The 23,069-nt window shown below is 32.0% G+C and overlaps 2 protein-coding genes across 2 annotated transcripts; both read right to left on the bottom strand.

Moving 5' to 3' along the window:
• Nucleotides 1–8,420: 8,420 nt before the first annotated feature.
• Nucleotides 8,421–10,127, bottom strand: LOC124829901 (LOB domain-containing protein 16-like). Its single transcript, XM_047303495.2, has 2 exons — nucleotides 9,659–10,127; nucleotides 8,421–8,947 (listed from the first exon to the last, which is right to left on the bottom strand). The coding sequence occupies exons 1-2, from the start codon at nucleotides 9,962–9,964 to the stop codon at nucleotides 8,642–8,644; spliced, it is 612 nt and encodes a 203-aa protein (XP_047159451.1). The 5' UTR covers nucleotides 9,965–10,127; the 3' UTR covers nucleotides 8,421–8,641.
• Nucleotides 10,128–13,434: 3,307 nt separating this feature from the next.
• PARP1 (poly(ADP-ribose) polymerase 2) lies at nucleotides 13,435–23,069 on the bottom strand. The gene is made up of 20 exons (XM_047303731.2): nucleotides 22,889–23,069; nucleotides 22,561–22,610; nucleotides 22,259–22,466; nucleotides 20,877–21,063; nucleotides 20,438–20,780; nucleotides 19,900–20,095; nucleotides 19,658–19,825; nucleotides 19,453–19,513; nucleotides 19,290–19,350; nucleotides 18,948–19,199; nucleotides 17,565–17,802; nucleotides 17,352–17,464; nucleotides 17,204–17,280; nucleotides 16,911–17,071; nucleotides 16,328–16,519; nucleotides 16,104–16,212; nucleotides 15,623–15,705; nucleotides 15,378–15,515; nucleotides 14,965–15,147; nucleotides 13,435–14,145 (listed from the first exon to the last, which is right to left on the bottom strand). Exons 1-20 carry the CDS (start codon nucleotides 23,057–23,059, stop codon nucleotides 14,098–14,100), a joined length of 3,039 nt encoding a protein of 1,012 aa, XP_047159687.1. The 5' UTR covers nucleotides 23,060–23,069; the 3' UTR covers nucleotides 13,435–14,097.

The raw sequence follows: 23,069 nt of genomic DNA, 5'->3' as shown, positions 1-23,069 counted from the left end.
ACAAGTATCTGTAGGTTTGAGGGGAAAGCATCATACATGTAGATAGAGCATATTATTCAGAGTAATTAATGTCATTGAAGTACATGCTTCACCCACTCACACAATATATTCCTCTGAATGATTTTTTTTATGAAAAACCACTTTTGGTGATGAATGATGAAACTTATGGAATTTCTTCTATTTCCCAGTTACCTTGTTTCAGCAAATTAAACAAGATCAATAGGTTTATGTAATATTGAAGTACGTTATGAAACTACAAAATTATATTGTTCTTACCTTGGTTTTTGGAGATAAGATGTTGAAGAAATACAGACAAATGCTTAGCAAGAACCAGAAATATGTCATTTGTTTGATATTTTTTTTTTCCAATGCCTCTCGAACATGTTTGCCTATGAAAGTGTTTGTTTTGCAGACTTTTTAATTCCAAAAACACTCTAAATGACAAATATTTGAACCTTGTATCATTATATCCTATAAAAAACAGAGAAATAAAATGAAATGACGGATAATAAATGAGAGATATAAATAACATACTAAAGATTACAAATAGTTTAAATCACATTTCTTAATCTGTGTTCTATGGAACTTAAAACCTAAGATAAAACAAGCAAATCAAAGTAGCATTAATTTGTGATAGTTACCATTCAATGCATCAAATCTAGCATTCATTAGGGTAAACACTGGGAATGTGTGAAGAAATATATCAGTAGAAACAGCATAGATACATCTTAAGTCTCAATGTTCCTCAATTTGAAAGATGAACATAAGTACTGCAAATTCAGAACCCCCATCACGTAAAATGGTTATATATTAGTGATGATATGATGAAATTTATGTGTGTTGCCAAAGGATCTTGTTTCTGATAATGAGTTAAGTTCATGCACTTGCTCCCATATATTTGGCTATACCATGCAATCTATGAGGCTTGTACTCATTGAATTTCACTTTCTGCTGTGATAAAGGGTGGTGCAATGCATGTTTAACAAATAACACTGTTTTCTTTGTTATCATTGTGCTCCATGTTCAGTCATGTCTTTTTCAGTTGGATTTGTAGCTTACTTAATCATAATGGTGGTCCATGCTCTCTTAACACATGTTGTATATTTTTGAAGTTCCTCTTACTGCACTTATCTACACGCTTTAATTTTTATTTCAACTCCATTTTCAGGATGGGTCATATAGAAAAACCCGTAAAAATATTTTCTCTTTTTTTTATAATATATCTGGGTATATTTTCTTTTGAAAAAGAAAAAATAAACAGATTTATATGGATTTTTTCAAGAGATAAAAAAAACTAATTTTATTTTGGGATTTTGTTAATAACTTAGCTAACAATTATAATTAGTAACTGTATTTTTAATTAGATTTGCGTTATTCCGTGTAGATGTGATATGAATATTTTATATGTTTTTTAAAATAATAAAATTTACAAAAACAAATTAAGAGTGGGCTTTTTTTTTAGAATTTGGAGAAGAGAAGGATCATTAAGCCACAAGGGGCTCTTTAGCATAAAAAGTAAGTGAGAATAATTCTTTTTATTTACTTTAAGAAAATATTGTTAGGAAATTTGAAAATTATCAAGTCTTCACATGTGAGGAGCTTGAATTAATACAAGCTTAATGTGATTACCAAAGAAAAATTATCCAATATTAAAATAGATTGAGAAAAAAAAAATTAAGATTTATAAAATTGTCATGTGATGCATTCTTTATTTTAAACACACGTGGTTTGAAAAAAAAGAGTGAATGTAAAACAATTTATTACTTACAACTCATTGCTAGAAAATATTTTTTTTTTGAAAAAAATAATAAATTGATGGAAAGGATAATATTAGAAATTGTAGTCACTTAAAAAAACTCTTAATCAAATTGTTGAATGGGGCATATTTTGGATATAGTTGACTTAAATTCTAATTTAATTAGTTTAATTAGTGGTTTTAAATAAACATGATGTTGTAGAGAAGGAATAACCAGCCTAATCTTATCAATAAATCAAGTGCCTACAACATTTAATAAACTAATAACCTATTTTATCAAATCATTATTTTCTTGTGCTCTTGATATTTTTAATCAAGCCTAATCCCCACAATTATTGCAACTAATACTTTTTATTTATAATCTGAACATAATTAAAAGAAAACAAAATGGGAAAAATGGACCAAGTTTTGAACATAGACAAAAACATACTTGGGCAGCCACTTCCTACACACCTAACAATCTCAATCTCCTATGACCCAATTTCAATAGTAAAGAATTGAAACCTAAGTGGACTCAAATCCAAATCATGATCCATATCAAGAAGGCCGAAGCAATAAAGAAAAATTGGCACTATAACTTAGAACGTGTGTTGCAATAAATGTTGAAAGTTAAAGGTTATTAATTACTTAAAAGTTTAAAGGTGATAAACTAACTTATTAAATTATAATGTTTAACAGCAACATATTTAACTATTTGATAACACCAAAACAACAATACGGATGCAATCATGGGTTATTATAGAGAAAATTAAAGAGATAACTCATATATGTGTAATTAATATATGTGACTAAATTAAATACAGAGAAAAGAAGAAAATATCCTTTTTGGATTGCTTTTATTATTAAGGTTGTGTTTAGAATATAGTTTGAAAGGTTTTTGCCAATTTTAATAACGATAACAATTAATTTCAATACATCGAATAAAAAAATTAAAAGTAGAAGCAGTTTTGAATTTTTATATATTTATTGAAGTATAATTAAAATAAATTAATTTGACTTATCTTTTTATAACAATAAAATGTTCATTTATTTTACCACACATCATTGTAAAAATAATGTCAATTTTCATAATTTGACTAATACATAAAATAAATATCTAAAATATTAAAATATTATTTAAAAATATTTTAATTTATTACAATAAGTCAAATCTATCTATATAATTAAAAATAGTAAATAATTATAATAAAAAATTATAAAAAATAATAAAAATTATCGTTGATAGATTGCTAACCGATTTACCTTCAACCGCTTCGAACTTATTTATCTTACAAAGTAAATTACATTTAAAAAAGTTGATTATTTTTTTCAACCTAATATAACCTTGGCGAGACTCAAATATTGAAACTCGTTTTCAAAGTGTTAAATAACTATTTTTAACGATAAAAACGCCCGAATATGTATTAACAAGAAGTATAAAAGAGCCTTAAATGTGCAATTTTTAACATCTAATTTTAAAGTAAAAATATACTATATATTTATGAAATACATTAAAAAAATTAAGAATTTCTCATTTGCTTTTTATTTCTCTCTTCCACAAGACAATGAAGAACATAGAACAGTCCTTCTTTTTACGCAAATCCAAGCTCTCCTCAAGTATGTATGAACACAACGAATGTATCAGGAGTGAAAAAAAAAATAGAAAATTTTATGAAAACCCCAAAGTTTTCCGACTTCTATAACAGACCTAATAAAAAATAATATTTTTAAGGGGTTGATTAGGATATGGGATGTTTATCTATCACAGCCCAAAAACAATACGAAAGCCAGAAAGGGTTTAAAATCTCTTTCATGGTTGTTCATCATCTCTTAATAATGCTTTTTAAACCGAAATAATAAACTCATTACCAAACTAAAATTAATATATATATATATACATATATATATATATATATATATATATATATATATATATATATATATATATATATATATATATATATATTACATACAAATAAGCACTACGGAGTTCATGTATTGACTGATACAATTTACTTATTTGGATGAGTTGACTTTTCATTGGACGAATTTAGAAGCTCGTGAGTATGTAAGTTCAGAAACGCGTAAAACAGATATTTAGTTATGTTTTTGCGAGGATTTTTTGAATTATTCTCTTCCTACACTTCATTCTTCATCTAAAGCGATGGAAAGAGGCTCGTAGAGGCTATTTGGGGTGCTGGGAAGCTCTTCCTTCTCCTTTTTGAGCTTTTTATCAATGGTGATTTTGTCTCTTTTGGGTTGAGTAAGAAGATGAATCACAAATTGAAGATGAAAATGCGAAGGAGAAACATGATTGGAGCATGGAGCAATTACAAAGAACCTTGAAAAATAACTCCACCATGGAGAATTTTTCCTATTTGTTGAGATTAATTGTAAAATATGAAATTCTTATGTATTTTGTGATGTTAATGATATATGCTTTTTAATGTTTTGTGAATCTAAAATTGAAATTGAACACCTAATAGATGAAATTGATATGTTTGTGAATGCATGGAAATGAAGTGGATGAATTCTAGTTTTAACAAATTGTAGTTAAATTTCTTGCACACCAATTATTTGATAAAAATACCAAAAAAAATTTCTTGTGTTTTTATACATTTTGATGTCTAATTGAATTATGAAAAGAAAAGTTGTCATGTATTACACAAGTCCATTGAGAGAGAATAATAATTTTATCACTTACTATGACTGACTGATGCACTTTGATGCACTTATTGTTGATTTATCAACAATCGTCTTTGTTAAGTGACACAAAATAACATAACAAATTTAAGAAAAAATAAAAATAAAAATACTACATATGATATACATATGACATGTATGCACGCATTAACTCAATATAAAAGGAATGACATAATTGAATCATATTAAAAAAATTATAAGAATTACGGGTTAAATTGAATTTTTCAAACAAATTAAAAAATAGGTTAAAATATACTATAAAAGTGAAAATCAGGTTGTTGTTTATTTGTGTACCAAACTTAAAATTGAATATATTCTTTTTCTTGTATTTGATAAAAAGAAGTTGGTCCGATTGACTAAATTTTATCAACTAGTATATTTTTTTTCGTGTATTATAGTGCTTGATATTCAGCTTGAAGTTTTTACCATTGATTAATCTTATGATATATGTACAGCAGTTGAAAGAAGCTTTTAATAGTGAATTTTGAGAAAATGAAGTGCACAATAATATGAAAAACAAAAAGTTAGATGACTGTTTGGTTATTTACATAATGAGGGATTTTTTTATGGTGTTAATAATAAAAAATAATAATATAACACTTTATAATTTACAGAAACTTAATATTTTGAATTTTTATCTCTGAGATTATACATTGTTATAAAAGTTTATAATATTTTTGAGTTACGAAAATATTATACACTAAAGAAAAACTAAACAGTGATCTAACTTAATATTATAATATTTGTTTGTGTGCACTTGAAAACTTTTGATGGTATATAAATAAACTTGTCAAATCAATAATAAGTAAGAAAAAAAAATATGTGAAAATAAGGCGTTCTTTTTTGGTAGATTCCAGAATTGTGGGACCCCATGTATGAATAGGTCACTTAAATATTCCAAATGCTGATCATGCATTCTGCAAATTGTGAATAATTAATATCTACCTTCTTCACTTTTGGGTTTGAATCTCAAAGAACAAATCAGTTCCTTAGTTTAATTTCCATTAACTTGATGACCTATAAATGTTAATTCTAAGAATGAATAACTTCAATTAACAAACACGTACGTGTAAGAAAATAATATTTGCAATAATACGAATTTCTAACTAATCATAAGATTTAATGAATTTTGAATCTTGAAAATAAACAAGTACAAGTGCAACCTATTTGAATCCTTGAAGATCTGCCATTCTCATCGAGTTCAAAACAAATAGTATTAAAACGTAAACGTGGCTTGCAGAAACTTTGATTTCTTTTATTCTTGTGTGTTGAAAATTTGTAATCTCATAATAAGAAACAAGAAAGGCAGTTACTTGTGTTGTTTTGAAGACAAAGTCCTCTGTCTAATACATGTCAGTGACATCCATGTTAAATCAAACATTTAAGTTGCACGTGTGTCCCACTTTTGACCTAATATCATATATTAATGCAAACCCAGTCCTTTCGCCAATCCCGGAGATCAAATATATGCATACAATATAATTCATCATTCACTGTACATCTTTAAAATATTTCTTCTTTCAGAAAACACTAAATTTAATTCTATTAATCTAATTATACTTGCAATAAACTATAATAAACACCACTCTTCACTCTTTTCATCTTCTGCAATTAATTATTTCTTTATTTTATCACACAGCAACTCATCAAATTAAGTAAAGACCAATACCGATCTTATCTTCTCTGAGCTCAGGTTCCATTCTACTTTATTTTTGGAGAAACTTTTGCTCTCATGTTCAGCTAGCTAATCATAATCACCGGGCTTCAACTAAACTAATGGGTCTTGTCTTCCCAATTAATAATTACTTTTCCAGATGCAAATAATGGTCCGGCATAAAGTTTTTTCTTTTTTATTTAATCCTTCTTATCCCTGCTTTAGACAAATTGTGGAATTAACGGCCGTTTAATAGGACTGATTATGCATAAACATATATTTTTTTTTTCACGAAATCAATCCTGACAGAGACCGAGGATGTTTATTTTATTGTTCGTATGTAAGTTCGTGTTCATCTAAGGTTCTAAAGGTGGTCCATCGATACTTAAACAACAATTTTCCATGGCCTGCTCACTTCATTAATTTTCTCAGTCCTATAAGCCTATAACACTAGCAGATCTTTCAGCTACTTCTAGTTCTGTTTCCAGGATCTTTACATGTCATAATTTTCAACGTACGTGCTTGATAGAAGCGTTTATTTTAAGGAATACTTAAATTAATTACTATAAAACTGGTTTGCAAAGGCACGTCAATGATTTGAAATTTGAGACTTAATTTATATCTGTTTAGTTAGAGAGACACACACATGCAGATTAAGTTTCGTCATAGGAGTGATTATTATTAGGTCATACTGCAACTGGGTTACTTGTGCTTCACTTGGAGCTTCTTCGTATGGTCCCCATGGTTGAATTGTGTAATGAAAGTGTTGAACAAGATCCCTGTCCACTACTCTTGTCTCCCCTACTCAAGGTATCACCTATTATTGTGTGTGCACAACTCTCAGACCAAATTATATTTTCCTTCTATTTATAAATAATTTATAAGGCACACATTGCATGCTTGGTTTTTATTTTACCCATCAAATTAGTACGAACTCACCAATAACAATCGAGTCGCATGCAAGGAAATTATAAAATAGTTTCACGATTAGCAACTTAAAAGTACACTTATGAACTCAGTTATAATCACAAGAACAGCACTTTGATGGGATCAAAAAACAAAAAGAAAGAACAGCACTTTATAAGACCAAGTCGATTCGATACATAGTACGGTTCTCTATTTCTGTCGGTTTATTACTACAACTCTTTCATTGTTTGATCATCACCGTACGTAAAAGTTTCAACACCCCACTAAATTTTATTCATCTTGATGCCTCTTACCAAGTCAAAGCAGTGCGAGGCTCTTCGTTTGATGTTATTATATGAAGAATGAGGTTAATTGGTTAAATAAAAATAGTGATATGCAGCCATGTATTGAATCGGGGAGACACTTTGTCTACTTGTACGAATACAAAATCATTGGTATATATACATATATATATATATATATATATATATTGATATTGCAATAAGATTAGTATAGTAATGTTAGGTAAAACTACCTGTTAACCAAGTAGGGCCCATTGGATATACTAACCCTAGGGTTGTGCTTGGCTTTAACTATGATGGTAGCATCCAAGTGCCCTCTATAGCTCCCTGCCTTGCAAAAAGAAATCTTAGAAAAATGTCTCATCAATGCACCCAAGGGAACATTGCATTTGGATCTAAAGGTGTTCAACAAGATGGGGCATCACAATGGTTTTTATGCAACATATAAAAAATAGGTGGTGAAAAAGCTTTATGTTATTAATATGCAATTATTAAGACTCATGTATGAGCTCTTTATGGTCCCTTTGTTGCTTCCTCCTCAAAAAATCGGAAAAATAAGAAATAAAAAGAAGGGTGTAATTATAATTTATTTTTGAGTAAACTGGGAGAGGTTAGTGTGTAAAGTATTGTTTTTCATGTTACTTTCTGTCGCGAAACACCTCAGAAACGTGAAAGAGATTATTCACTAAAGTAGACAGGTGAGGCCAGTATGTGTTTGTCTTTTAACAAATCGAAATTAACCTAGATGGGGATTCCCACCATAAATAAAACAAAAGAGTTGAACGTGTCAAGCATTGTGATCTAGAAAGTTCAATTAAGCGTGTGGTTTTGTTGGAAAAAAGATCCCCATTAAGCGAGGAGGGAGAGGGAGAAACCAAGGACAACTCATAATTCAAAGGTACACACCATAATTATTGAAGTTTGACAGGCAAAGAATGCATAATAATTTATGACAACCCCTATTTTATAGACTTCCCTTTTGCCATTTTTGCTTAAGACTGTCTATGCTTCACTGTAGTATAGTTCACATAACAAAGCCAAGTTATTTTCTAGACTCAATGTTAATCAACACTGCAAATTTGAGCAAAAGCATATATGTATATATGGAGAGTGAGAGAGAGAGAAAAACTGAGCTAGCTAGGCTGTAAAAAATTAATTTCTTTTGGATTGAATCCACAAACAGAAAAAGCCTAATGCATAGTTTAAACTTTAGGCTTATCAGTTATGGCCAGTTTTCTTGATGAGACTCTCATTATATATACAACACTTGCAAAAGACCATGTCCCCTCAACATCAAGGAACATCCTTCTATGAAAATGAAAAGGCTAAACCTAGTCATAATCAGTTCCTCATCATTCTGAGCGCCAGTTCTTGCAGCTCACCCAACTCATTGTTGTTGTATGCTCTTTCCTCTCTGCTTTGTATATCTTGCATGCTCATTCCATCGTTCATGCTGCTGTGATCAATTGACTCAAGAGAGCTTTGAGGAGATATAGGGTTCATGTAAGTGGGACAAAATGGATGGTTCATTGCAACACTATGATTCCCTGCCCACTCATGATTATTATTCTCCATGTTCCTCGACTCCATCAGGTTCTGAGCCAGCTGAGCCTTCACCTGCATCAGCTGTGCTTGCAAGCATGCCACCTGCATTTCAACAAAAAAAAGCAAAATGTAACAAAATTACAAGACTCGGAATTTTTATTACACAACTGTTTCTTTCTAAATAAATTGACTGCTGTGTATTTTATATACAAGCCAATGCTAATAAATATTATTCTTTGAGCACTGGCCCTTGAGGCGTCATAGAAGCCAGACTTAGGTACCTAGACTTCAAGCAAGAGAAAACGACAGGAGTAGCTGGTTTTCTTGAATGACCCCATTTTTCCAAATATCCAACATAAACTAAATAACCAAGAAGGGGTTTCGGAAAGAAAATTAACATGATAAACAGAATTTGATTGACGAGAGACTAGTTGGGTTTATTTTTATGTCTACTTCTTGATAAAAACCCATTTAAGAATAAAACTTAAACATACTTTTTAAAGTGTTTTCGGTATTATCTTCCCTATCCGTCTTATTTTCCATTAAATTCGAAGCTTAATAATTCAAATAACAGATGTTTACATGTAAGCTATTGACATAAACTTTTGATTTTGATCAGACAAAAACATCTCTAAAACTGTATTCAAGTTTTGTCTAACACCAAATAGGGGCTAATGTGTTACTTATTCGATGTTTACGAGGAGATATAAACAAAAAAACTGAGCATGATTAATGAGAAGATCTAGGTATTTTATTTTCCCAGAAAGTATGAAACTTTTGATGAGGTTGGAGAGAATATATATATAATAGTACCTGTTGTTGTAAGGCAAAAATGTGAGAGACACAGCCATAGACGGGGTCTCTGATACGAGCCTGAGCCTCATAAGCAATTGTGACAACAGCTTCACAACGATCATGAGCTGGTATATGCAAAAGCAGCTTGGAAACATTGCTGGCACCAAACACTTTATGTATGGCAGCGAATCTAGCAGGGCCTTGTTCTGAGCAAAAGTAAGGTGCAAAGATGCAGTCAGCTGCACACTTTCGCCTGAGGAACTTGCATGCCCCGCAAGGAGAGCCAGAGCCATTAGAGCCTCCATTTCCACTTGCAGAAGCCATAGAATGAGTACAGTAGTGATGAGCAGAAGAGAAAGAGAAAGAGGCGTTGGTGTATTTTATGTGAATAAAATTTGTAGGCACACGAACACACTAGGAAATGGTGCAAACTAAAATGTGAGTGAAGAGTATGGTATGGGAGAGGGAAGGGGTCAGGGGAAGTGGGACAGTGGGAATAAGGGCATAAAGAGTCTTATAAGAAATGTTAATGGGGACATGTGACCCTCTTATGTAGGGTTCAGAGGGAACATTTCTTAATGGTGGAGGCATTACATCACTGGTTTTTCTATTGCTTCCACACTCCTATTTTATCTATCTATTTACTAAATCATTCATCTTTTTTCAATATTATTACCATACTTATAATATTGAGTAGATTTATTTAATAGTGTTGTTTTTCTTACATTATTAAAATAGTATTATTAAAAATAATTATGTATTATTTTATCTGAAACTGAAAATTGCTAATTAAGAAGCTGAAAGCTCTGATTTATGTAATGATAGGTATTTGTATGGGGTTGGTATGGTTGTTTGGTTTGGTTTGATAAATAAATTGGTTGATTAGTTTTTGTTTTACAATTTTGCGCCGAACGCCGCACCTTGGAACTGCTGCAGTTTGTCGCTTCCTAACTCCAGTTAGTAGACTGGCACCTGCCGGTTAACTCTACCGACAACTTCCTACTTCTTACCACCTCCTTCCACAAACACCAATCAAACCTATCATAATATTAGTTTTAAATCATGCTTAAGATTATTACCACCTCGTTTTAGGAATACTTAACACATCCTACTATACACTATTTTTTATCAAATGTGTACAGTGAAAGTGTAATTATGTAGATTAAACAAAGATTAAGGGGTAAACCTTATTAGAAAATGTGTAAACAAATAAAAGTCCACCCAAGAGATAAGTATGAGTTGATTAATAACATTTCATATTTCCACTTATCATCTCAAATTTCTGATTTCAACATAGAAATGTTTTCTGCATGTATTCACACCTCTTTTCGTTCTTAGAATTCTTAAAGGAGACCATATATAACACTGGATGGATTACAATTAGAAGGGATCTAGAATTTAAGTAAATATTTTTTATATAAAAAAAATAAAATTATTAAGTTTTTTAAGTGATTTAAAGTTTTTTATTTGATGTTTTAAATTTTAAATAATGCGATTTTTTTTAGTTATACGTTTAATTTAATTATATGGAGAGAAAACAAAAATAGGTAGCATAAGAGGGGAAAAGTATAACGATAAATATAAATCTACGTTAAAACAAATTGAAAAAAGTATAATAGATAACTTATTCAAAATTATATTAAAAATATGAAAAATTAAACGACTTTCTTGATTTTAGTAGAAAAACATTAAAAGAGTATCATAAAAGAACAAAGGAAGCATTTAATTAAATGTATGATTTGTTTCTTAACCGGCATTTTTTAAATACTTATTAGCACATTCCTCCATTAATTACTAGTGTTATTTTTTTATATTATCATATTATTAACCACGTGTTGCTAATAAGTGGATAAATTGTAAGACATCAATTTGAAAAATAATGTGTTAGTTACAACAACAAGAACACTAATACTATGACATATCCGACCAGAACTATTATCACATTTATTTATTTTCTTTTTTCTTTTAATTAGAAAAATATAATTCTTAAAGACTTTTTTTTTTGGATAAATTTGATATAAGATAGAATTAGTAAAACATATCAATTTGTTTAATTTTTTTTATCTTCAATTTATCAGAAACAGGTGAGAAGTTGACTCAATGATTAAGGGTAGATTGAAACAATTAACATGTTTCATTTGGAAATGGTTCAGTGAATCGAGCTATCAATAAGAAAGAGAAGAAGAAAGTTTGAGTTCTTATTTGATAAAATAAATTAAATTGATAAATTTAAATGAATATCTTAAAATATATTTATAATTTAATTTAAAGTCGATTCGAGGATAAATTTTCCATTAATATTGAAGAACTTGAGTTATAAAAAAAATTATATCCAATAATGAAAACTTAAACTTAAAATGAATACAAAATGAAAACTTAAAATTATATATCCAATAACATTTACAAACTTTTTTAAAAAAAAATTACAAAAGAAATAAATAGTGGTTGACAGGTCAACCTTCTCCAATTTGTCCATGATATATAAATTGACTTATAGACTAGTTTAAAGCAAACATATTGTCATTCTTATATTCTATAAATAAATTTTGAATGTGTTAAAAAGAACTAAAAGGAAATTAAAATATGATGTCCCAAATTTGATATGTATTTTATACGTGAAATACATAAAAAAATTCAAAAGAATGTCAGAAAAGAATTTATATGTATTTTATACGTAAGAAAAATGATACGAGTATTCAAAGAGGAGATAAATTTGGTGAACCACGATGCAGAGAGGGGAAGAAAGAGTAAATTTCAGTGAGAAAACATAAATGGTTACAGCTGTAGAAATCATAAGGGAAATTTGTTGTTTTTATTTATTAATTTATTCATTTATTACTATTTTTTAAGAAACTTGAATTTCATTAAGAAGCTTGGCATTACCACATAGGGGGTAAATAACCAAACTAAAAAAAAAAGTCATCTGGAAATTCATTCAATATTTTATGAAATAATCTATTCATTCAACTATCAATTTGTATGTGTAGAAAAGCAATGCAAATAATCAAATAATTACTTTCAGTGACATTATCTTTAGTCTATTAAGGAAAAAAAACAATAAACATTTATTGAAAAATAAATTATACATTAAATAAAAATATACAATTATTATATTATTTTTTACTCGAACTTTTAAAACATCTATACTGTAGTAATACTTGATCTCACTATTAGTGTTTGATTTTTCTAAGCAATCATAAAAAATAAAAGTCTTAAAAAATCTACAATATAGCCCTTGTTTAAAACTGCAGAGAACAGACTGGTAATTAGTTGTTCTTTGGCAGTATCATGAAATTCAAATCTTGTCTATTGGACATAGGATATACTGATAGATTCATATAACATTAGATATCTCAAAGTCGTTATCAAAATCTTAAATCAAATCTGCATTCTTCAGAAATCACTATACAAAGTCAACTATTGTACATCATCACTTGCATCACTTTCTTGGTTAAGTCACGCTCAAAAGACGGGACTCCAACGGTTTAATATTATACATTAAGTTGCAGTTTTCAAAATTGCACTATGTGTATTTGCCTAGTCCAAACACTTGGACTAGATTCAGATGAAAAGCCATCAGAAAACACCAAAACACGATAATTCAGCTAAATAACTAACAATGAAAAAACACTGCTTACGTTACATTACCAAACTAAGAACCAGCTGTATTTTGTGGGAGGAACTAGTCAGTGAATCAAAATTTGCCAAAAATCAGTAAACACAACATATACAGAGGAACATACGAGATAGCAAACACAACCAAAAAAGATATGAGGAGACAACACTTCGTCATATACTTGATAATGAGAAATGGCTGTTTGTATATAGAAGAGTCAATGTCACGCATGGGTCTTACTAAGAGCCGCCTAAGTTTTAAGTACTCACAGTCAGTACCACCATAGAGCTTTGCAAACTCCATTGATAGCCATATGCAAATAACTGCCAAAAATTTATATATACCCATGGCATGATGTCATAATCAACACTTTGTTGGTGCATTGATTAATAGCATCACCTTCACGACACATGCAGACCACGTAATGTCTTGTGCTCACTATTTTCATTACCGCCAATCTAGTCTTCTATCTGGCACCCGGTTCTAATTTCTGAGTAAGGTTAGAGAAAACAAAAAGTAACCTCAGACAAACGACCATCAACTAATTACTAGACTGGGTAAGATGGTGTTTAAAATGCAACACATACTAAATAAGATTAAAATGGCGATTCTATACAGATAACCGGATCACAAATTGCATGGGATAATTCAGCTACAAGTGACGGGTTTCAACTAGATAATCCCCGCACTTACATGCATGCGCCAAAAAAGGTAGAAAGATCTCCAGTCAACTCAAAATGAGACCTCACTAAGACAATTCTAGGGAATCCCAGATGGACTACTACGTACAAGTCAGGTCAAAACACTGTTTAGCCCCAAAACAGCAAACTTCTCACAGTGCTCATCTCTTGTGATGAAACCTCACCTTCAACAAGAATTGCATCTTAACCTGTACAAAAGAACACATCCAGTCATACACATGTTATTACCAAAAGAAGAAAAGGAAATATAACATCAGGCTTTATCTATGCCAAATCCAAAAATGCTCATACAGAGTATAATGCAAGTAGGTCATGAACCAAGTTTAACCACAGACAATAGAAAAACACAAGCTTACTACTCAAGCTAATCAGCTATAGATCCTTGCTGATAGTTGTGTCCTATCTACCATAGGGATATGAGAATCTTTAGCTTGTTGTTTATCTCAGAAACTGGAGTTTCAAATAATAAAATTTTGACAGAATCTGTAGTGTTAATGACACCAAATTCTTGGGTCTGGCCTCAAAATCTCGTGCTGCCATCAATTTGCTGAAGAAATAATTTTGATATTCTTTGGGGTCTGGTAGAGGTGGAGGCCCCGAGTTGATACACTGAGACCAAGGGTCACACCAGTGATCCCTTTTTTTGGGGGGAAGAAGCCTTATGTTTTTGGGCTAAAGTTCAATATCCACTTACATAATAATGTTATAGCAACCGCTCTCTTTATATCTCTATCATATCAATTTTATTAGTGATTTGTTTCTCCTCTGCCAGTGGTTTTTCCTCATCAAGACATTTCCACATTAAATCTGGCTATTCATTCTTCTTTCTTTACCTCTTGCATACTATTTCTATCCCAATTAAGTTAGCCATTAAACATACATAACTAAAAATCATCTACAAGAAACTTCAATATAAATTTATCTGCACAAAATTGAAACTTATAATTTAAGCTAGTGCTTGCCTCGTTGGCATTATATGACAGAAATAAACCAAACTTGAAACTTACTTGGGCAGTATTATAAACAATATACTCATTGTACATGAGCTCAGAAGCCTTGACATTTGATGGCACTGGTTTTCCACAAGGAACAGTCACATCGCCTCTCCACTTTGCATATTCCGATTCTTGAGGCATTTTCTTGCCCAGTCCTTTAGTAGAGTGCTTTCCTTCGGGAGGTTTATCCATATACTGTTTCTCAGAAGACAGACAATCAGTATGAAACCAAAAGTTATTGAAAGCAACATTGTGGCTCATTTTGAATGCGTATGCACTAACAAATATTCAACCATATTTGATTGTTTGGATTAACTTATTTGGAGGAAATAGTAATTTTTTTAACTTTCCTGATTTTGTTTTTAAAATTATTACTTTATTTGAAGAAAAAGCTAAATTCACAAATTGGATTAAAGCAGACTAGCCTTAGCTTTCTTGAGCTCATAGATGTTTCCAAGTGCAACTTCACTCAATAGCATTAGACCAACAGGGTTTTTCTTATCAGTGAAGCAATACTGGGCACTTTTGCTGACCAGGTCCGCAAAGTACACCCCTTTCCCAAACTGCAATACAAAATATTCAGAGTTTAGTACTGCTTTGCAAAGTTAAATTAGGTATTGGTATCCAACAAAATATAAACAAGAGTTAATAAGGGAGGAATAGATAGGACCATATAGCCAGTCGCGGGAGCTTCAGGAGGGGCTATTCTGAGTCCTTGGCTAAGAATGCCCACAAAGTTTGTCAACCTAGAACCTATATAGAGAACAATTTCGTTAGAGGTGCCAATCTAAAATTTGTACATATGTCATCTCTGGCTGAAAGTATGCACATTAAAAAGAAATAGTCATCGATGTGATTATAGCTCACAACTAAAAATGATCCAATCTGACAGTGATGAAAGAAATTTTAGCATAAAAGTTTCAGCTTATGTAAGCTAGAACTCCTTTGGTCACTGGTTTTGTATTATCTCGGCACTTCTAGAGTAGTCATTATGAGAATAATTCCTAGAGACATTTCGAGATTGGAAGCCTCATAGATTATCACCTTAAGAAATCTGTTTACATTCCTTTCAAATTTTGCATTCTCATTGCCTCAGGAGAATATTTCACAACAAACATACAAGAAATTAAAGTCACATATCCAAAGCCTACCATGCCATAGGAGCATTCTGTTTCCAAGTTTATCCCTGTAAGGAGCAAACTTATCAAATTCACCTTCCCTTTCAAGTGAAAAAACTTCTTCCAGCTCAAGACTCCAGTCCTGTATAAATGGATTACAAATATAGTGGAAACATTTACATTGTGAGAAATGAAAGAGATCACAGCAGAGACATTAATACACCAAGCACTAACTTGTATACCCAATATAATCGTACCGTATGTGTAGGGGCATGAGTATTATGGAGAAACTTTTCAATTAAACAAAAATCTTCACTATCATGAGGAAGTGGAGATATATCGCAGTGGAGCTTCTTATAACTATCATCAATTGAGTCCTCATTGTTGGCATCAAATCCAACTAATCTAGAGGCTATTTCAATGTCTTGAAGGGCTTCTAACATTTTCACCTACAACAAAAAGAAAACCAGATAGAATTAGATAACTTTTCTATCAATCATATATTTGATATTCCTTGAACATTATTGTAACAAAGAACAGACTAAATTTCACGTGTCCAGCATAAACTTTAAAATCAGTAACTGTATAGTATAAAGTTCCCATTACTCTATTCAAAATTCAAACATAAAATGATTTCATTTGATCTTAAAACAGGACCAAAATTAAAAAAAAAAAATATATATATATATATATATATATATATATATATATATATATATATATATATATATATATTAACTTTCATGAGTGATGACTTCAAGTAGATAACTAACAAAATAAGATAAATCAATCTAATTTCATGTTTCATTACCAAACCCCAAAATGAAAAAAAAGCACCACCTTGGATTTAAAATCATCTTCATCCCTAATAATATGTGGATGAATAGAAGGGATCATGGTGAAGAACCGGTTGCTGGCATTAATAAGTAAGCTTTCCTTGATTGATGGATCAGAATCAGTAAGTTTTAACAGATTTTGTATATCAGTCAATGCTTCAAACCCTAGGAAGAGAAGGTAACCAACATAAAATCAAACATTTATTACTCTGATAAAGACTATGGGATTGCTTGATGCAATCCAACAAAGGAAATAGGGAACTACCATAGATCAGAAAACGTAAAGTGACAACATACCGTTTTGGATATTGCTTTTGCTTAGTTTCCCAAGTGGCATTTCAGACATATTAATCTCAAACTCCATCATGGCAGATCTACAAAACTATAGACTCAGTATTGCATCATACATATTCTAATAAAATGAAGAGGTATATTTGACTATAACCTATAAGTTTCCACGTTGAAGAGCATCTTAATCAATTCTATCAATGGCGGGGGTAGTTTGCTGTCATTATCATTTCTTTTCTTGTTTGATACCTGTTTGTTAACACCATAATCCTGCAAGTTCAACATAACAAGATTGAGTTGAATATCCACCTGACCAGAGAAAGATGATTACATAACATCACACAAATAATTTAAATGATAAAACATGTACAATATCCAATGGGAAAAATCTTCCAGGTTGCTTCTGAATGGTCTTTTGTTCCCATGCCTCCCAAGGGTTTCCAGTCTTCTCAAAGAATAATCGTTTGAAATCACAGATTGCATCAGATTTTGACATTTCACCCTCCAGTTTATCTCCTCCAATCTTGTCATTTCCTACTCGACCCCATTTACGAAACAAAAAGCAATCTGACCCCTTATCTTCTTGGATTATCTGGAGAATGTAGTAACTTTACATGGGAAGAAAAAAAGTTAAGACAGTGATTGTGAAGACGAGTATAGGGAGATGCATAGTTGGGAGACGAAATATAAGCAAAACAAGAATATTAAGAAAGGAAATAAGGCAGAGAATTCACGAAGTCAATACAAACAACTCAATATGAAAAGAGTCTTAGTACATACAAAAAAGAAGGCTACAAGTCAAACAAAAAATTATTTTCCAGGCTAACCCAAAAGAATAAAAGCTGGCTTTGGAAAATAAATACTAGGCAGTTTTTTATTTAGGACAAAACCAGTGCTGAAGTATTTAAACCATAAATAGTTTGCAAAACACAAATTTATCAGCCAACGGATAACAACTGCACAATACATATTTCCAGACAGACTACATAGTATTCTACACGAATGAAAGTACAGTTAAACTATATTTGAGTTGTGCCTTTTAAAAAGCTTCCGTGATGGAGGTGCTGTGAAAAGCTGCTGTTGAAACTGAGTTGGAACAGTGGGTGACAAAAGTTAGGTGTTCAAAATTGTAAAATAGAGACCATAAAATTTGAAAAACTTCCAATAAGTTGTCTCTAGCTAGAAAGCTTGGCCTTTCAAAAGCACTGAAGGAATCACTACCAAAATACTTTCCATCAAACACACTTCCAATTGTTCCTGTTCAAAGGCATCAAATGCTACAATATTACCAGACTGAGCCTATATAAGACAATTGATGACAAACAAACCAGATTTTCGTAGAAAACATTAAAATTCATTTTATACAATGTCGATGTTAATGTATTAGGTACTCTCAGTCAAACAACACAAGGTTTATACTTCCACCATAGTAAGAAATCTTAAGAATAAGATTGTGATCAGCAGATTCCAGACAGTTTTGAAATAAAATTATATTCTCAATCAATGTCCTAGCTGGGAATGTCAGTTACCTTCTGAGGAAGAACAAAATGACACATCAGCTCAACAATAGGGACACAGCTTGATGATTGATGTTTTGTACATATATAGTGTAGCAACATAAAATCTATAAGCATACTTTTAGGTTCAATTTTATTCATCAATGCATAGAAAACAAACTACTATTTCCTGGCTTGCCAACTAAACAAAATTTATGCTGAAGCTGAACAAGAAAGCTAAAACATACTGAACCCACCTGTTAATACCAGTAGACAAATCAGACATATTCAAAGTTGTGTTATATATGCTTTTTCCTTCCACAAGTATGTGGCCAGACTCTTGTAGGCCAGAAGCCTCATGAACAGCACTTTGTCCCTTCACTTTAATGGTGACCATGCTAGAAGCCTCACCAATCATTTCAACCTTGTACATATCAAATGGAAGTCTCTTCTTTTTCTGTATGCAGTCAATCAAGTAGTCCTCTCTGACTATTGGAATTTTCATCCTCCTATATATCAAAACTCTTCCAAGTCAGTGATATTATAATTAGTTAAATAAAAAATGGTTGATATTGACAACTCGAGTTCACTGTGAGCACCTTGCCTTCCGCATCTCAGCTTCATCATTGAGCACTCCACCAACCACCAAGCAGTTAGTATCTGCACGTAGACAAGTTGCATGAAACATTACAAAAATTGTACACGAGGCAGAAAATATTTTATGGAATTTTTTATTTTGGCAATTGTCTCTGCGGCAGATACCTTTCTTTACTTTTGCATGAAAGATTCCACCCATGGCATTAATTTTGCGTTTCCATTCCTCCTGTAAAATCACGTCATAAAAGATGAGTACTATATACTGGAAAAACCAAATCAAATAGGATTGTTTCTCAGAATGTTTAACGGGGAGACTTTATTTGTGGATGCTAAAAGTAGATGTTAAAGGGAAAATAGAAGGAAGAAATACAATGGTGTCATTAGCTAATCCACAGATAGCAACTTTGATATCTTGGAAATTTTCAGCCTTCAATGATTGATGCTGATTAGCTGTTGCAATTTGACTTTCAGCAGATTTTCTTGGTGATGGAAGAGGCAATATCCTAACTGGTTTCTTCCCTTTTTGAGATTTGAACCACTGTAAAGAGTAAGCAAAAACTTTAGTCGTACTTTATTGGTTTTTGTTTTTATGACAACTTTTTCTTTACAAACCTTTTTAAGGTATTTATTATTTGTTTCTTCTGGGATTTTCCACTTCCCTTCAACACGTTTTGGTTCGCATGTAGAGTAAGAACATTTACTCCACTCTGACACGTATCCAGTGCATCGGTACATTCCTCCAGAGTAACGCAGAAAGCCAGAACATATTGGGCAAAGACCAAGTGCTCCAAACATCATTCCATCAGCACTTAAATTATAAAAATAGTAATAAATAGAGTTAGGGAAGTTAAACATATTTTGAAGGATAAGAAAAAACAATGAATTATCTCTCATCCAAACAATAATATATCTGCTAGACTTGCATTCATTTATCTTTTTCTCCTTTTGATGAATAAATTATGATTTATCCATCACAAATTATATAAGAGCTCAATACCAGCGAGCATGCATATTAGGGGACACCAAACAAACAAACCTAATCTTTTATCAGTAAAATCATGGACAATTATAACTAAAAAGAAAGATATATGGAACAAGGTAAACACTTCTTTAAAGATTGAGGGTAAAAATCTGCATGATATTAAATTACCAGCGGTCACGTAAATCAAGTTCGGATCCTGTTGAGTCTTGACCATTGGCTTCCAGCATTTCACGAAACTCTGTTGTTGACACATTCTTTTTGAGATCATCTTTCAGAGCCCATATTTCTTTGCTCTGGATTTCCATTTTCTTCTCCAGATCACATGCTTCCCCTGTTTCATTATAATTCTTAACAGATGCTTCGCTGCTCGCAGATACATCTTCCTTGGCCTTAGCAACTTTTGATTTTCGCTCACTATCAGCATCTTTCCCTCGTTTTGTACCACCTTTGGAAGTGTGTATTTGCGTGGATTCTTTACCCTTTTCAGTCTCAATGTTTGTACTACTAACACCTGAACAGAATCCAGTCAGAAAGTAAATGAAAATAAAGAGATTCAACCGTTATGGCAATAAAAACCAGACTTTTTTAAACATATCAATCATCATACCCCCCTTGTCCATTGGATGACACTTCTTAGCGAAGTCATTGACAGCTGATTGATCAGAAGATGAGAGACTATCCCATCCAGATAACTTATCTACTTGAATTGATGGGGATAATTCCACAAGACATTTGGCATGGTGCCAAGCCAAACCTTTTGCACCTGGACCATCAGGCTTAGTAGATATACGAACCTAAATCAAAGAAGAAACAGTCAGCAAGGATTACGATAGTGGTTTGAAAAAGATTAGAGAAAATTCTGAATTCTATTATACATCAGGATAAAAATGATCTTAAAAAGGCTGAGATGAAGTCTAGCTAGCATGAATAATTGTGTTGCTAATGACTTGTGCAGATTTCATGCAATTCTAAATGAAATTATGATTTCTGACAGTGGTTTAATTTGAACACTCCCAGAACAACTTTTGTACCTTTTAAGGACTTCAGAATTAAAGGAAATGCAGGAAAATTGGATAGATTCATAATTATGCGTTCAACCCACAAGCAGTGGCTAGAATTCTAGACATACTTAGATAGTAAGACAAATCCATACAAGAGGCCAGGTACCTAGTACGAGAGGAATATACTTCTTGAAAGTGCATGTGCCAAGAACCAGAGAGTGAGCCTATATGCACTCCAGTCCATGACACCACGTCACCAACCACAAAATGCAGCAAACAAATCAGGTAGCCATTATGCTCCTCATTCTACCAAAACTTCAATATACAAATAATTACCCGAAATTTAAGAACTCTGTTGTTGTTCCTCATGCCATGAACAAGATATCCCAAAAGCTTAGCTGTTAAAGACTCGTGAATGGTTTTACAATACAACTCTCTATGGACAGATTAATCAACCTCATGCTGAAAGTTCAACTTTTTATTGGAAGAGTGATGACAACAAGGACTAAACTAGAGAATACTTGGCCATAAAGGCTATCGTACCTTGTCATGAACCAACAACGTCAAAATCATTTTTATCATACAACAATATTCTCAAGAATCAAGATGGAGAATCCAATGATAAAGCAAAAAAATTCTAGTATCATGCACCAGGCTTTGTTCCAAGATTCAACACATTATGGAATAGTGACACACCACCTAGTAAACCAATACTAAAAGTTATAAGTTTAGCTACCAATGGAATAATGTTGGGAACCAAATTCAAACACAACATGCTAGACGTCGGAAGTAAAAATAAAAACTATACATCCTCATAGTTTCATCCCTTAAATTAGAAACATAGTCCAGCTATTACTAAAACCCAGATATGTTGTTTCCCAAAAGTTAGTTTATGGTAAATCAGGTCCAATTAACACACACTCCAATAAGTTCTAATAAGTTAGTTAGCCTTTGGAAGATGACACAGAATGAAACAATAAGACCCAACCTCTCCTTTGATAATCTTTTGACTGCAACTCCTGCAAGTAGCGCGAGAAGTCTGTGAAACTTCAATACCACACTCAGTATCTTTGACAGCTTTTGAGCCTGATTTTGTGGCAGCACTGCTGCTGCCGCCACTACCACTCTCTATGTATTTTCGGATCTTCTGCTGATCTTCCCAACGAAGCGACTCTAAGTTTTCAACGTCGTCAACTCTACAGGTAAACAGTAGCGCACGACAATAAATTCTTGCAAATGTAAAACCATAAAAGAACACACATTTAGAGAAAAGAGTAGAAATTTCCATACAGTTTTATCTGATTAGCTTTCTTCAATATGCAAGCAGCATGATTCCACATCTGATTGAAAATAAAATACAGATTAAAACACCACACTCATGCATTACAACTTTTTCTTGAAAAACCCTCGTGAAAGTACAATAAGGTCGAAGTGTTCACAGCATTATAATAGAGTACATGGCCTGTAGAGAAAGCTTAAAGAATAAAACCCTATGGTTCATCGTTACATGCAAGAAACATGCGTGAAATGAAATAAAAGAGCATGCATAACAACAGGTACATTAACATTGACGGAAGTGAGGTATATTGAAGGAGAAAGAAAAAGGAAGAGAAATTACGGGCATGAGGCCATCGAACTTGGTGGATTGGACCATCTTGCCGAGACGCAGCGTTTCACTGGCAATGGGACTCTTGCACGTCCGGCACGACGATCGCCCCGACTTCGCGTATTCCGCCTTCCATGGTTTCTGATTTTGAGGGTTCGACATTCTCTCACTCTCACTCACCATTCCCACTCTT

This window comes from Vigna umbellata, chromosome 5, assembly GCF_029865625.1.
Source record: "Vigna umbellata cultivar VRB3 chromosome 5, Vumbellata_1.0, whole genome shotgun sequence".
Classification (NCBI taxonomy): Eukaryota; Viridiplantae; Streptophyta; class Magnoliopsida; order Fabales; family Fabaceae; genus Vigna; species Vigna umbellata.
Note: the sequence above shows the minus strand (reverse complement) of the source record. Positions and strands in the feature narration are given on the sequence as shown.

Coding starts and splice junctions, on each gene's coding strand:
- LOC124829901 (XM_047303495.2), bottom strand. CDS start 9,964: ATGGCTTCTGCAAGTGGAAATGGAGGCTCTAATGGCTCTGGCTCTCCT. Junction 8,948..9,658: donor TTTTTGCCTTACAACAACAG/GTACTATTATAT, acceptor GTTGAAATGCAG/GTGGCATGCTTGCAAGCACA.
- PARP1 (XM_047303731.2), bottom strand. CDS start 23,059: ATGGTGAGTGAGAGTGAGAGAATGTCGAACCCTCAAAATCAGAAACCA. Junction 21,064..22,258: donor AAAAGATTATCAAAGGAGAG/GTTGGGTCTTAT, acceptor TCTTTGATTTAG/GTTCGTATATCTACTAAGCC. Junction 19,351..19,452: donor TCATGCAAAAGTAAAGAAAG/GTATCTGCCGCA, acceptor GTCTACGTGCAG/ATACTAACTGCTTGGTGGTT.